Source organism: Centroberyx gerrardi, chromosome 7, assembly GCF_048128805.1.
Source record: "Centroberyx gerrardi isolate f3 chromosome 7, fCenGer3.hap1.cur.20231027, whole genome shotgun sequence".
Classification (NCBI taxonomy): domain Eukaryota; kingdom Metazoa; phylum Chordata; class Actinopteri; order Beryciformes; family Berycidae; genus Centroberyx; species Centroberyx gerrardi.
Genome location: NC_136003.1, coordinates 26534279 through 26551293, shown reverse-complemented (window position 1 = coordinate 26551293; position 17015 = coordinate 26534279). Strand labels below are relative to the sequence as shown.

At 41.5% G+C, this 17015-nt stretch overlaps 1 protein-coding gene across 1 annotated transcript; it reads right to left on the bottom strand.

The window, feature by feature from the left end:
- Positions 1-968: 968 nt before the first annotated feature.
- On the bottom strand, positions 969-15267 carry kmt5c (lysine methyltransferase 5C). Its single transcript, XM_071895930.2, has 10 exons — positions 14943-15267; positions 14294-14426; positions 13336-13501; positions 12940-13049; positions 12631-12794; positions 10568-10587; positions 10123-10259; positions 9784-9956; positions 6178-7302; positions 969-3279 (listed from the first exon to the last, which is right to left on the bottom strand). The coding sequence occupies exons 2-10, from the start codon at positions 14404-14406 to the stop codon at positions 1511-1513; spliced, it is 3777 nt and encodes a 1258-aa protein (XP_071752031.2). The 5' UTR covers positions 14407-14426; positions 14943-15267; the 3' UTR covers positions 969-1510.
- Positions 15268-17015: the final 1748 nt, after the last annotated feature.

Below are 17015 nucleotides of genomic sequence, written 5' to 3'. Positions count from 1 at the left end.
ATTTCATAGTTTGAACAATCAACGTGAAATATAAATTACATTAAAGCACCATTTCAAGAATGAGGATATTAAAATAAATAATTGGCCTTTCCATATCAAGACAGTACAATTTCATGGTAGTAATGTAAGGCTGTGTTGTCACACTGAACGCTCTCGCCGCAAGTTGTTAAATGGAGCAGCATACATCATGACATGAGTGGAATGCTCACGAGACTTCCACAATAAACAGTAAATAACTCTGATTACAATATGAAAACCCATGTGAACCTCCATCAGCGACAACAAACTAACAGGCAGTAACCATGTGGGTGATGCACAGATGTATCTTACTGTTCTTTCAGTATAATAGTCATTCATCCCTTGAAATGAGACCAAATCAACGACAAAGGTGAGACATAATAAATGACAGATTGTCACTATTTTTTCTTTTTTTTTTTAGGAGTAACATGGTCCAATGATCAATGTTATTCAAAGATTTCTGATAACTTCTGATTAGGGAAACCCCCATTACAAGGACCTCATGTTGTACTATCCCTCGAGTCACAACATTAGACCATCAAAAACAGCTGGCCTGCAAGAACGTATTGCAGTATTCTCCCACCCTCCCACCCTCCCTCCCTCCCTCCCTCCCTCCCTCCCTCGTAGATGCTCAAGAGAGCAGCTGTGAAAAGCTGCAGTTCATGTCACACATGCCATCGCCCAGTGGAGTTGTCCTGGAATATTTTTTTTCAGGTCTGGTAGTCATTATACAGTACACTGTTCATGCACAAGCCTTTCATTTATGCACTACTGACTATGATCTTAATTAAATTTGGCATGGCAACAGTCACACAATCAGGTACGACAACACATGGTACCATACTCTCATCCCTCAAGACCTGCCTGCCAAATGCATGCACGCGCACTCACACTCACAGAATTACACACCAAGTGAGCAAAAAGCTTACCGTGAATAAAAAACGAGGGTAGACTGTTTCAACAGGTGCTTCAAAAAGTCACAAGAACATATTAAAGAATGAGGCACAAAGCTGCCTTTTGAAAACCAATACAAGTACCAGCAATCAATTGTGGTGCTCCTGTTTCTACTGCCATACATTGTATAGAAAAATTCATACAGCTATGTTACAGTACAGTAAGAGGGCTTTCAATGTTTATAGGGCTTGTAAGTTCAAAGTCCAAGTTTTTACCAATACTTTTAATGCTTTGTTTTCATAATGCATTTCCAATTTGGTACTCTTAGCAAATTATGATGGTATTTCATAAAAAATATAGTTAAAACATGATTCACCCACGTTACCATCATAAAACCCACTACGAAGTTATTCATATGATAACAGTGCATCAAAAAAATTGATTTAGAAAAATTTCAATAATCACTCAGCGGGCTTCAATAACTGGTAGACTGTGAAGTACAATGTTTACAAAAACATTTTGTGGCAGATATAACCCCCCTTGAGCAAAACAATGTACACATGTAGCCTAGGATCCAGAGAACTTCGGTGGGTATAAATTAGTCCGAGTACTGGAGATCTAAGTCCACTGTGCCATCTGTCACCACTAGCCTCACTCTCTTGGGTTTTGTGGCACCCATGGAGTGGGAGGATGTAACAGGTCCATAGTGTGATGTTGGTGGGTGGTCACCGGGCTGGCACTGTTGCTGCATGTCCTTCCTGCAATGTTCGTCCTGACCTCTGAGCCCTGAAAAGCCCCCCAAAGAAAAAGCTGTTGAGTTTGAGAGCTGGGGTCCACAGGGCTCAAGGACAAGCCTCCCTTGGGTGCCTGATGGCTCCATCAGACAATGGTAGGTATAGTTTGTCGGGCCTAACCCTGGGTAAGTCAGACCCTCAGCCCCATCCCTGAGACCCAGGGTCACTGAATGATCTCCACTGAAGTTTAGTACATAAGGAGGACCTTGATAGCCATAAGGGAAAGAGGTGGAGGAGGATGAGGACTGATTCTTGTGTGCTGGTGCTGGTGTTCCAGGAGGTGTATGGTGGGCCACTTGGGGGCTATTGTGCTGAGACATAGAAGGAGAAAGAGATGTGGCAAAAGTAAAATCAAAAGGGTCGTGCTGAGCATAACATGGCTGGTGTTTGTCTGGGGTCGATGGAGTGGATTTATCCTGGTTCAAACTTTTGCTTTGTGGTGACCCATAACTCTCAGACACTTTGCTAGGAAAGAAGAAGGGCCTTGGCAGCGTAGAGAAGTTTTTGTGTGTCAAATTGGTTTCAATACTCTGGGGTCTGTCAGATGACATTTTACTTTTATTGAAAGACTGGGGGAAAAGAGAGTTGCCTTTGTTGCTATGAGAATTTGACCTAATGGGGTTGCAGGAGGAACTAATGTGACCTACATCCTTTTCAGAGGTATATCCTTGAACTGAAAGGTTACCTTTATGGTAGTCTGTACTTATACCTACTTTCTGCCTCTGCTGGGTCTTCTCAATATCACCCAATTTTGCACTGACTGTTTTGGACATGTAAATAGGGCTGCCAGCAGCCACATTGTCTTTAAATGGTGCACTACACAAATTCTGACTCTGCTTCCCTCCTTGAAACTTAAGCACCCTATGGATGACTGTAGAGGTTTTGTCCTGGAAGTTCAGCGAATTGTCAGCAGGATTGGGATTTTTCACAGTGAAAAGTTGAGAAGAAAGGAATTTGTTAGCCATTTGAGGTGAATGGACGGGCTTAGTTGAGCAACTGTGGGGCACTCCTCTGACTATGTTTGGCTGACTATTGGAAAAAGACTGAGATTTGTTGGGAATGCTCATACGATGGAAGGGGCCCTGGGTTTTAAGGTGAGACTGGGCCTTTAACTGGCTAGTACTAGCTTTGACATTGATGATCTGACTGGAGGGTTGGGCTGGAATAATAGGACATTGAGATGTAACAGCAGAAGAGGTCGCACAAAACAGCCGAGGCTTGCTTACTACAGGCATGGACTGTGTTTTGGGGTCTTCTTTGGACAGTCTCATTCCTGGATTTTTACTCAAAAATCGATCCATAGCAGTCACCTCAACATTGCTTAGAGCTGAAAAATTGAAGTTGGAGTTGGATGGGTTTTTGTCTTTGGAGGTATCCTTCACTTCACATTCCAGAGGAAGAGAGTCACTTTTGGAAGAAATGAGACTTGGGAAAAACTGCAGATCCTCACTATTGAAGTTGTTTCCTGGACTAGGAGGGCCAAGGTATGGCGTTTCAGTGTTCCATGTGTCAGAGGGGCTGTGAGAGAGGGGACTGCTGAAGGGGTCTGTGGGTGGCTCCAATGGACATAGATCTGATGGAGAAGATGGAAGTATATTCTGTGGTTGATAATATCCTTCAAAATTGAGACACTGAAAGTCCAAAATATCATCGCAGCAGTTTGTAAAGCTGGGCTCAGTGGAAAGCATATTATCTGGGGTTGTGAACGGTGGAGATTGGGACGGGGGCTGGATGACAGAAGTAGAACCACTGGAATAGACTGTTGTCTTTTCCAAGGCCTGAGATGCACACAAGCCCTCAGAGAGCCTGGAAAGACTGTTGTCAATTTGTTGGAGGGTATGACTAAGACAAGTGGTGGGTGTTTCCGTTTCAGTCCCACTCTTGCGTGTTCTCTCCATTTTGTGCCTCTGTTTCCTTCCTCCACTACTTATCTCTAGCACTGGCCTTTCAGTGATTCTATCAGGAGCAGATGCTAAAACTTGAGCTTTACTGTCATTAATAGGGGAGGATAGAGACAATGGTGAGAGGGACAAGGACAAAGGTGGAGGTTCTGTTTTCAGAGGGCCCAAGTTGCTGTTCAGTTTCTGAGAAGATGGGCACTCTTCTTTGAGCTTGCCAAAATCTACCAATCCTTTCTTCTCTTTCCCTACAATGTGACGCTTCATCTCTTTTGTAACCTTGGTTTCTATCTTAGGTTCCGTTTCTATCTGCTTCTCATTCTTGAAATCTACCTCCCAAATATCTTCTACCTTTCTCCGCAGTTTAATTACTGGTAAGGGAAATCCATCGAATTTCAATTCAGGCTCCTGTTTGTGCTGTGCCCCACTTTCAAAATAGCAACTATTGTTTACAAAAGGATCTTCAATTTTTGCTTGTTGCCCTAAGACAGAATCTTCAATTTTTGCTTGTTGCCCTAAGAGAGAATCTTCAATTTTTGCTTTTTGCCCTACAACAGAATCTTCAATTTTTGCCTTTTGCCCTACAACAGAATCTTCAATTTTTGCTTTTTGCCCTACAACAGAATCTTCAATTTTTGCTTTTTGCCCTACAACAGACAAAGTCTCACCAGCATTTTTATCTCCTTTTTCTGGTAGCTGCTTAACTCCCCCTAATACCTCCCTATCTAGCTTCTCCTTGATTTCCACCTTGTCTTTGTGAGAACCACTAGGTCCACATACATGTTCTACATTTTCAAGGTCTTGGTCCTCCTCTGAATTTAGGTCTGCAGAGAAATCCACCCCTTGATTTTCCCTCAACCTCTGACCTCTCCTTTTCAAACGATGCAATCTACCCTTTGACTTCATACTAGCTTGCACATGTGCCTGAGCTGCCTCCATCTCCATGTTCAAAATTGATACAGAATCCATGATGGCTTTAAAAGGGTCACATGTCAGTGAATCAGCTTTTTTTTCTGTATCTAATGACAAATCCTCACATGCTGGGCTTTCCAGCTCCCACAATTTTCCCCTCTTTCTCTTAAAACGAATCTTGAAATTGAGGTCCTGCTTTGTCTCCTCCTCCAAACAGGTTTGCTGGAGGGGTGAAATTTCCACCCCATCTTCCATTGCAAATTTATTTTTACTTGGACCTTTGCCACAATGTTGTTGGATTTTAGCAGGATCCTCATCTTGTTTGTCCTCTGCAAGCTCATCATTCTCTTGTGTCTCAGCATTGTCAATCTGGTCTTCATCTTGCCTCTCTAATTTACACTTTCGAACTCTCCTCAGTAGATGGCTTCGCTGAACTTCATTAGCTCTGGAACGAAGCCACCGGTTACCAGAGTTTTGTTTAGTAGTCCTTTTGGGGGTTTGCTTCTGGGCATCAGTTTTCTTAAATCTGCATTTACCATCTTTCGTCAATTTGCTTCTCTCACCTGAACACAGAGAAAGGTCCTGCCTTTGCTCTGTGGAAGAGTTTAATTCAGTGGCTTCTTTAGAAGCTTGGTCAGAAACAGGAGAATTGAAACCCTGTTCAGAGTCTATATCCACAGAATTGCGAAACATACGTTTCTTCAGAGGAATGTTGGACTGTATGTGCGTCTGTGGATTGATGTCTGGATGCAGATTAGTCACGGCTTTTGTTGAAGTTAATGACTCTTGATAAGGACCTGGTGGGTTGGGGCAGGTGGCGAATAACTCATCATGCCTTTGTGATGATTGAAACTGCAAACTATCCTGTTTTAACTCAGTCTTAATTCTAGCTATAACTTCTTTGCGTAAGTGTCCCTTAATGCTTTGTTTATCTTCAGCATTCGTTTTTGCTGCTCTAGGCCTCCCCCTTCGTCTTCCTACGTTCCTCTCCTGCACTGCACAAGAATGTCTGTCTCCATGTATTTCAGACGGTTCTTCAACACAGCTTTGTGTCGTGTTGCCATATTCCATTTCTTTATGAGCTGAGGTAGAAATCCCTCTTCCAACAGTATCTCCCTCTAATCTCTTATCTCTATCAGTTTTATCTTTCCTTAGAAAATCAGAGAGCAGAACCCTTGCTTGTTTTATGACAATATCCTCCTTCCCCCTACTTGCTGAATTTTTACTCACATTCTTGACCATTTTGCTCTTACATATTCGTTCTAATGGTTTACCAAGTCCCCCTTCCATACCTGCACCTTTGATCTTATTATTAACACACTGCATGTTATTTTCTGTTCTAGGCGTTTCACTGCCCAGAATTTCACACTCTGACTCTTTCCGTTCTTCCAGGGCCCCTTTACTCTTACATTCCACAACTGGAGTTGTTGTAGCATTACTTATTTCTTTTTGCGCTTCAACTTTGCCATTAATAATGTCTTTCTGCTGCTCCATTTGTATGCAACTTTTATCTTCCCCTGAGACTGTTTGTATTTCAATGACTTTGTCATTTCCTCTTTTCTCACTGCATGATAAATCATCTACAGCCTCACATGCCTGTCTCTTCCTTACATTAACTTTATCAATGGCCTTGAAATACATTTCCCTCACCCCTCTATTACCTTCAGCTGTGGAGATCTCTGAGCTTCCTCCCTGCTTCTGTTGAGATCTGGACACTCTGGTTTCTGCCTGTGCTGTCAGAGGCACTGGTCTAGTCCGCTGGCTCTGTCTGATCTTTCCTCTTACCACCACTTTTCCTTTCTTGTCTTCATGGGTCTTTTCTGCTTCTACACTTTGTGGCACTGATACCCTTGTTAAGTTCACCGTAAGGTATTGCTTCAGTGATATTAGCGGATTGTCCCCAGCTTTCTTTGATCCATCTGAGACACTTTGATAAACCTCAACACTTTCCTTTGTGAGTTTATTTGAAAGTGTCCTGTTCATCAAGAGGGATGATGGAGCGCTGACGGTCTTGTGCTCGGTTTGCTCAGTCACTGGGTTTTGAGCCGTGCCAGTGATGCAGGACACATTGCTGCTGCACTTGGTGCCATCACCAACTTTTATGCACTTGTTTTCATGGCCATCTGTGATTGTTTTGTCCATGTTCTCTTGTTTGGGGGAATTTGCATTGCTGCTTTTGTCTAGTTCAACAGGGTGACAAACAGTTGTAGTGTTAGTTGTGTTACTGGACCCTGTTTGATGTGTGAGCACGGTGTGAACCATGCTCCTTGTTCTTGAAGAGGTCCTTGAGTGAACTGCCTGTCCGTCTACCACTTTGAGGGACTTCCCACTAGGGCTTGCGCCACTAACCACCGGCCTACTTTTCTCATGAAAAGACACAGAGGAATTTAGAGTGAAAGGCTTCAAGTTTACCTCACCAATAGCTTTACCACTGCTGTTATTTTCTTCACCAGCTTTTTCATTTGCCAAGTGCAGTTCATTTGACTCTTTATCTTTTGGCTTCACTTCTTCCAGCAGTTGGAGCAAAGCCCTCTCTTTGCTTCTTGGGTCCTTACAATGAAGTAGGAAATCCACTGTGTGGCGCCGTACTCTGATTCTAAGGTCCCTCAGTGTAACTTGTGATAGAAGTGGAACTGTCCGGCACTGTTTGACTGTGGAGGATTTGAATGGGTTCTTTCCTGATCTTCTGTGCTTCTCTTGTCTCCACTTCTTTGTCCGTGTCAATTTTCTGCTCATCAAGGCATTTCTCTTCATCTGCTGGGTAAAGGAATTCCTGGAGGGGATGGCTATGAATGGGAGACAAGAACAAAGAAACACAGTTGAACTTAGGCTGCTCTATACAAAAGCTTTTTTTCTGCTAATGTGAATATCTTGATAAGAAGTGCACGAAAATCCAAGATTTTTAAACAATGACAACATTACAAAACTATAATGGACAATCTAAATTATGCAACCCCATTTTCCATTTGTAGCTCAAGTTCTCAATTGTCAAACATATTAACAGAAAGACCAGTTAAATATGATAAATCATATCCAATTCTATAGGCTGGAAAGTGTATAGGGCTGGGTATTGGCTGGGTACATACTTTGTATGTACTGACCATATCACATTAAAATGCTAAGTACTAAAAAGTGTAAAGACATTCAGTGCCACCTCTCAATATATCATCCAGGAACCTCATTTTACTATTTACTATTTTTTCTTTTCAAAGCCAATTGATATCAGTGTTGTCTCATCTTGTGATTGGCAAAGCAACAATGTGAAGTACATATTTATGTGCAATGCTTTAACGCAAATGAACAAAACACTGCCTCAGTGCAGCTTCCTTACTGGAAATGATAAATCAATCATAGCCAGCAATGGCTATGATACTGGTGACTTTGTCACCCCTCTACACTTAGTTTCTCTTGCCTTCAGCACTGTGTTAGGTAAGAAAGAGCAAATGTTATATAAATAAAGCTAAAAGTGTACTTGCTGCATATGATTAATACACATATCGAGGTTACCAGGTCTAATACAAGGTTTGGTAAAAAAAAAAAAAATAATTCAAATAATACCCAGTCCTATACAGGATTTTATTGTTAATATATCACTGAAATTTGTACTGGCCAAAAACAAGCAACTGTAGCCATTATAGCTACAGTCCTAATGATCTGCACTGTACTTATATTTGGTCTAAATTAAGGGCTCTAAGGCTTGATTCCTTGTTCCCTCTGGTAAACGGATAAGCCAAACATCAAAAGTAGCACAGAAATGAAACAATGAAAGCTGATAGAAAGCGGATCACAGAACTTGGCGCCAATGGTTGTTATCGCAATTCCAATGGCAAGTATTTAAAAGCTAGGAGCTGTTTTCCCAGTGTGAGAATTAAGCAAATATAGTATCCAACAACTAAGGTTGAAAAACAATTTAAATATTGACTGCTGCAATTTCCAAATTGCAAAAGGCTGCATTTTGGCCTGAAAGGTGTTTTGGGCCATCTAAACCATATTTTTGAATGGTGTGCAGAACACCTGCCAGTCCTACAATCTTTCATTATACACAAATTTGGTAAACCAAGCATTTCTGTGTAATTTAGTGTTTCTAATTACTAAAAAGTAACATCACATAAAAAGTGGAGTCTGCATCTGTCGCAAATCACAATATTCAGCAAAGGATTTTCAATATGACTTTTTTCACAACCAAAAGCATCTCAACACATAAAAAGATACTTCAAAGCGATATGTGCTCCCTTCACCTTATAAACTGAAAACTGCATGGGCTTTTTTACTTTCTCAGAATCTTCTGCAATATTTATACTCATCCTTTTCTTGTCCACCAATCGCCTCCAGTTCAAACCCCAGTCTGCTTTACTTTTCGCACTGATCTGAATTGCATCATGTTTTTGAGCAGGACATGTGCAAGTAGAATTTGATCCCAGGGCTACAAATTGTAAATAGGCAGATCTTATCCACAAAGCAAGTGGGATCTATAATACTGTTTCCTTTTCTCAGCTCTGGCTTCAGACATCTCCTCACACAATGATCTGATAAAAAAAAATTACCTGATAAAAAAAAAAAAACCTAACTGAAATAGACTTCCTAAATTTTCCAAAAAAATTCCCAAAGCTGACTTAAAATTCCCAAAAAAGAGAAACATTGTAAAGTGCAGGATCAGCACAAAAAGCTCTTTTGCCTGTTCTGAGGTGATTGAGCTTTTGTGATCAGGGCCTCTAAACGCCGGACCAACCTGCGTGAGGCAATACAATGAGCAAGCGCTGAAATCTCATTTTTATACATTTGTATTTAACAGATTGTTAAATAATTGTTGTTATTGTTCTCATTACATTATACTGGTATTGAAATGTTAACACTGGCAGTCCTGCAGGGTTTCCAAATTTTGTTGAGTGGGCCTTAACGAACCAGCAGAATTAGTTATCCTTTGGGCTTCAACTTGATGGTGCACTAAGAGACCACTGAACTGTTGAGCAGACAGTCAAGCTCTTATTATTCTTATTATTGCTATTTCTACTATATAATTGCATTGTTCTGATAATATTCCCCTTCCTATGTCTTGTGCCATTTCTGTTGTGCTGAGAGGGCTTTTAGGGAGCCAGAAATGCAAGTCTTCTGTTTATATTAGCTGCTGTTAATATTTATTTTGTTCCTTGTATTTTAACAGCACTTTGTAATTTCGTCACTGCTATACTAGCAATTACTATTACAACTATCATTATCAATAAGAGATTTTCCAAAGATGATTTCAGAGAAAATCCTGCACCGGTTACCTTTGAAGATACCTGAGTGTATTCCTGGAATAGCCGGCCTTGCAGGGCAGTGGCCCTTCTCTCTGTTTTGACGAAGATATCTCTCCCTCAGACGGTACTTTTGGCCCACAGAGTCCTTTGTTTCTTCACATTCAGGCTGCTTCCCTTTGTGTCTGAAGTGACCCTCTCCTCTCCTGCAGAATGGTTAAAATTAGAAGAAAAAAAAAAAAATCGTACTTTAACCAGCTAAAAGTGAACCAGATAATATTTTGACTATGTCTGGTAGGCAAAAGCTTCTCAAAACAGATTTTAACAAAAACCTGGCTAGATAAGAGCATTATGATCTGATGCTGTACACACCTCTCACAGGTGCAGCATTCACACATTTCATTGCCTTCCCCAAAAAAGCTGGCACCATAGTAACACGTGATCTCCTCCCCAGGTGAGATGGGTCGGATCACTTCAACACAAGCACCATTCTTCTCACCAGGGACAAACTGGGCGGGAGAAAAGGGAAAAAAACAGAGCAAAAGACAAAGACAAAGGTTTGTTGGCCCATGGGAATAACAACTACAACACAGAGCAGTAAGGAAGCAGAGTGAGAGGAAATGATTTCAAGACTATAATTCTATATTGATATCTATCTACAATATGAATTTCAATACTGTAAAAAACAGAATACCACAATAATACATCTCAATAGATTATGCAACCAACGTGAGCATTTTTAAGCTAGTTAAATGTCAATTATGTGGTAAGTGTCCAACCTCTTAAGTACATGAGATCAATAAATACTGCTCATTACCTTGCAGTTGGGTCTGCAGTCTTCCAGCCAGAACGAGAAACAAAGAGACATCATGAGAGAACGGGAGAGATAAAAATTTTAAAGTTATTAATTTAAATCATACAGATGAATAAGGGGCATATCATTTTGCTGATCATCTGGCTTGCACTTGATTTCACAAAGGCTCAAAGCTAAGCTGATTAGCTCCGAAACATTATTAAAAGATCTTGTCAGAAGCCGACCTCTATGCAAGCATGGATGGAAGAATTAACTCGAAAGAAATTTGACTGGATCACTAATTTCACTGGACCTTTTGTGCTCCTGAAAATTCAGTACACACCATGTAATGACAGATGGTCTGTGAAAAGCAAGTTGCTTAGGCTTATCTGTTGTAATGACTTATGATTGACCAAATGCTTATGTAATGAAATTAAGAGTTTAAAGCGCCAAGTCACCATATTACACACAGGGCAGTTATTTGCTGCTATGTTTATCCCTCTGAGACAGATGAGACAGATACATACAGCGGCTATAAAAAGTAACCACCCCCCTTGATTCTTGGCATATTTTCCTGTGCTACGAAATTAGTTCAAAATGCACTTATTTGGGTTTTTTGGTGTAAAATCTACGCAAAGTGCTCTCCAGGTGTAGTAGAATTATTAAAGTACAGACGAGGCACTCTTCAGTGTGTCTTTTCTGTAAAAAATGTCTTCAGTAACTTCACTAAACTCAGAAGAGGAAGAGACCCTCTGGACTTTTTTATATACAGCGAGGGAGGGATGATAGTTTATTTTTCTCTGAAGCCCCAGGCATTCAAATCAAATGTCATCCGTAAGTGACACACTAGTGACACACTATTCCACAGTGTGCTGCAGCATTAGGGGGCGATCACACCGAGAAGCGTCGCCACAGGCGCAGCCGCGTCAGAAACGCCTCGGCAGACTGCGTCGGGCAAAACAGCTTGGTGCGCCTGTGGAGCAGGGCTGCGTGTGCGACCGGGTTAAAGACCGCTAATATCAGCTTTTCATGTGTGTTTGCCAGTGTCCCGCCGATCCCACCACATCAAACCACATCAAAACAGGAAGGAAAGCTTGTGCTTGATTTGATTGGCTGCCTGGCCCAAATGTGACAATGACGAGCGGTGCGACAGAAATGTAAATCCTTAAAAAAAACTTTTCTGTACTTTTTAGCACAAGAAAATGTGCAAAAAGTCAACAGGTCAAATACTTTACAGTAGAGGAGCAGCCACTCATGATGAACACTTCAGTTAAGATGGAAACTAGCTTTCTCAGGAGATCAAATCTGTAAACTTAGAGTTACAGGACAAGATAGTGTATTTACTGTAAGTCTGGAGAGTACCTAACTAATCTATGGAGGAACCCAGAAAACCAACAGCATGTGTGTATTAGGGATGCCTCAATAATATCTGTAGTATGGAGATCGGTGCCAATCCAAACACTTGTGCTAGGATCCACAAATTAAGCTGTCCTGCATCCACGACACTTAAAACTTTTCCGGTGAGAGGGAAAACACCCTGATATGTCAAAAAGCTGAAACGCTGCCATTTGTGAAACTCAGAGGTAGAAAACCTTTTGTTTAGAAAAGGAACCTTGGCTATGAAGGCTGAATACCATTCTGTTTTATTTGGCCTAACCTACTACACTTTTCTTTATCTGTTATCCCATTCTGAATAGGCTGGTTTTGAGAGTCCATCAATAAGTGTTTGACTGGTGTAAAAAATGAGAAGCTCTATCCTCTAACCTTAGTTACACAGCCTATTTTCTATTTTATTATGAGCATTTATTATGTTTATATTTGAATGAAGACGGCCAGTGCAAAATTTGATGAAATGAATAAACAAAACGCAATAGATTCACAACACCTGCTCCTGTAATTGGTTTGAAGTAGCCCAATACTGGGTGCCATGTAGGACTGTAAATTGAGCAGCACTTGGATCAGTAGTCACATCACTTCTGAAAATTTGGTACTGGTGCAATCTCTAGTGTGTGTGTGTGTATGTGTGTGTGTGTGGGTGTGTGTGTGTAAAGGGTGATACACAGCATCACAGATGCAGACAGACTCACCATGGTTAATGAAAGCAGCAGGCCCAAGCCAGAGCTGAGCGCAGCGTTTGCGTGTTGAGTACATCACGCTGAAGTCGTTGACTCCTGCCTGCAGAACAGCACTGTCGGCGGGGCTCAGCTCCGCTATGCAGCCCTGCAGAACCTCCACCCGCTCACCTATAAACCTACGGTACAGCAATCCAAGAGTCATATATCTACTGTAAGACACACACAGTCCAGGACTCTCAGCAATGTGTGAAATCGGAGCGGTTGTTGTTCGACCTCACGCTGCCTTGATAAACTCGATGTTAAAAAAGTGTGAGTGATTACCAGTGCCTTGTTGAGGTTATCTTCGCTCCGTTGGTCTCTGAGGAGTATCTGTTGCAGGACTCTATCTTGACACCGCTATCCAACAGGAAGGCACTGAGGTAGCGATACACCTGCGGACATCATGGATGGTTTAGATTATGTGTTCTCAAACTCAACAGACAACTTCAAGAATCACAGCTACAGTCCTGTAAAACTAACGCAGGTATAGCAAGAGGAAGACATCAAAACTAAAGTGTCCTACAGAATCAGCCGACTACTATCTCTGTATTTTATGTGAACATGTTTTTAAATGTGATTTTATGCACTATGTTGAGCAACATTATTTCAGATTTATACCCACTACTAGGACCGAAGAATATTACAACTAATCGCACAAAGAGGGAAACATAAACCCACATGTTGTCTCAGCAGCTCCTGTCGATGGCTTCCCAAACCATTGAAGTAGTCACCGGCCAGTTCCCCCACCGTCAGCGCTTCAAATGTAGCCTTGAAGTCATGCGTACGCTGGAAGCGCAACAGAGTCTCTTTGAGGTTACCCCAACGCCGGACCTCTGGTGGGGGACTAAGAGAAGAGAAAGGGGAGATATACCACATAAGGAGAGATACAACAACCTAAACACAGTCTGTGTTAGTACAAGGTGTCTCTATGTCAAAGGCTATGGTTATACCTGGCATTTCAATGCTATTTTATACGATCATAAAAGCATCACTGTGTGTCCACTCTTGGCATGACAACACATCCACTGTTGCTGTATTTCACTATATGTGTTACTGATCACTTGAAAAAACGTCTTTCCATTAGGACTGCTGCAATGAACATCAACCCAAAATATTGCTCGTTTTGATCACTGCTGAGCTCTGCACTACACATGGAGTGCACAAATGGCTGAGAGTTGTAAAAAGTGTCCAACAAGTTTAAGACAGATTGTTTTTTGTGCCTGTCAAGTCTTATGGTTTTATATAACATTTTTAATATCTGCTGCAAAACCAGTTGCCAATTGGAACAAATAAAGTTGCAACTTCCAAGAGCAGCAAACCACAGATTTAAGGAAAAATGCGCTCCATGGCCTGTTTTGAGTACATACCCTACGATTTTTCTGATAAAGAAATGTCTCTCTTCTGTGGTTGTATATAAAACAAAGACACCGTTGGAACAAGTCTTGTGTCTGATGGCATGCTCATACATTGCCCACCCAAACTACAACCAGCCAATGCATGAACAAAATGTGTGTTCACATGTAAACACAGCAGAAATTATGACATAATCAACATTATAAGCACTACTATGCCACTCAAGTTTAGCGTTTAGGATTTTAATAGCATTTGACCTGACATGTCTTTAGCGGTGACATACCTGATGTTCATTTTGTGGGTGCTGAAGCCCAACAGAGGGTCCAGCACCAGACTGGTAGCCAGGTCATCAGTCTCACACAGCTCCTTCACACTCATTCTAGTGCATCCGTCCATCGCCTCCCACCATCAGCATGCTGAAAGCACAGGGGTCAATGACCTTTTATATCATTATCATGACAACAACAAACCACAAATAAGAAGGATGATGTTACTAGCTACTACCAGCAATTGCTAACTAATTAGCTAGCAATGACTAGCTCTGAGTATCAGCAGTTATGTTTGACATCAGGTCCGCAAGAGAACTGACATTACTTCTCCACTTGCTAGCGTTAGCCCTTAACCCGCGTCAGGCAGCCGAGTCCTTATCTGCAACCTATACTGTGCTTAAATAGACCATGATTTATGCTAATTAGTTAGGCATATGAATATAATTATATTAGCATAGCACATTAGCTTAGCAAGACAGCTTGCTATGAAATATGCTAAGTAATCAGCTGAGAGAGGAAGCTACGATTAGGTAGTAACGTTAGCTACCTAGCTACTTGGCTGCATCAGTTTGTTGATGAAATCCAGGTACGAGGAATGACCTGTGCAACACTACGCTAACATAATGCGGTATACTGGCAATGACATAATTTGCGAAAGCCTACCTGGGAGTCTTTCGTAGCTAACGAAATTATCGTCAGATCAGACAGACAGTTAATTGCAAGCTGCTCGCTTGCTCTGGCTCCCGTTTGGTTTGATAGGGAACGTTAGCTTAGCTAGCTAACCAGATAGCTTTCCGCCGTCTTGTTAGCTAGCCCGGCCAGCCGAATTAATATGCTGTCTGTTCTTCAACTCTGCAGTTTGTTGTTTTGATAACGGTTGTAAATCCCAATGTAAATGACACGCACGGTATTCACCACAGAGTCACAAATGAGCTAAATATTTGTTTGCTATGTCGCTAGCTAGCTTAGCTTTGAGCCTTTATCGAGGCTCGTCTGCTACCAAAAGTTGATGAGCGATGGCCACGGTGCAACCAAACTTGCACTGACCACGCCCACACACTGTGCTATTCGCTCATGTATTCGCTCAGGTCAAGGTCAATTTCACACATAAAACTCGGTACATTATTTTAAGCACTGTGATTGGCTGGAGAACTTATGGGCGGGAATACACATGGGTTAGGCTTCACATTGTTGATGCAGAGCAGAGGTGAGTATCTTTTCCCCCAGTACAGTAGCCTCTCCTCGGCTGGACACATTTTACAAATTCTTTCACATGAATAGTTAACTAGTCTGCGTTTTTTTTTTTAAGGATGGAGGCAATCGGAGCAATACCATAAACTGCCTGCTACAGTACGATGGAAAAGCCAATTCTATAGCGTTTTTACTATAAATTAAATAACCAAGGTTGGTAATGTTACTTTGATTTATTCCCTTCATCCATTAAGATTGGTGATTGTCTTCTTAAAATTGTAATTAGCGATTTAATACACTGGATTACTGCAATCCTACGCTAAAATTTCACTTTGGATGGACAATTAATTCCAATTTACAGACTAATTAGGGGTTAAGCAAAGAGCTTTTATAATAGGCTAACTAATGAGGAGATGCATGGTTTAAATCCTGTTTTTGTCCTAGTTAAAGGTTCAAAGTTTAAAAGGCCATGTTATCTCCCACACTGCTGGCCATATATCTCTAGGTGCACATCTATCTAGCCTTGTTTAACATATTTACCTATTGGACCATCAAAGTCCACCTTGATTGACCCTGATTCATTTTGAAATTGCTGACATTTTTAATTTTTATTTTATTAAAGCATTTTCAGCATCAAATATGACAGTCACATTCACACATTACTGGCATTTTTACATCATACCAATAAGGGGCGCCACAAATACAAAACATACCTATCGACTGTCATGGAGTTCAGCACACATGCCGCAGGGCCTGGAGTCACTGGGTGTCACTGGGTTGGGATTGGTTCAAGTGTTCATGGCCGATAACCTGAGAGCTCCTTAGTCAAAGTGTTTTTGCCTGACCAGTGTGAAGCCTGCCAACCACTCCAGGACTGTATTTGAAGTCTGTGTGTCAGAATATCAGTGTGGGGTTAATGGTGACATTTGAAGTGTTTACTCATTCTTAGTCTTGTTAATACAAAGATGAATATATTTACATAACTTGTCGCAGTCTCATCAGATGAATGTTACTTATCGCTGTCAAACTCACTGTGAGTGTCTAACTCGCATACCTAATTTTGGAGCAATCCCATACTGCTCTTCACCCCTGGCAGCATGAAGACGTTGACATCTGGAGTCACCGCTTGCAGGTGAATTTTTAGTGGTGTCGTTATCATCGTCCACAGCCATCATCAACTATTATTTCAAAATAATGTGTCCATATAATTACACAATCAGCTCCAGCTTCCAGGGAAACTCTGTGTTCTGTAGTGAGGAACCGGTTCTCAGCCAACAGCTCATCTTCAGTGTGGAAATGCCTGTGGGAAATCAAGAAGAGGAACCCCCCCCCCCCACACACACACACACACACACACACACACACACACACATACACACACCCCTCTCCTCCCCAGGGGCCGTCTTACCATTAGGCAAAGGTAACTGACTGCCTTATTAGGCCCCGGCAGCCAGAGGGCCCGTAAAAGACAAGAATATCAAGTAATATAAGCTTATTTTCTGTCATTTTAAAAGAAAGTTACTGGGTGAAAAACATCCCTTATTG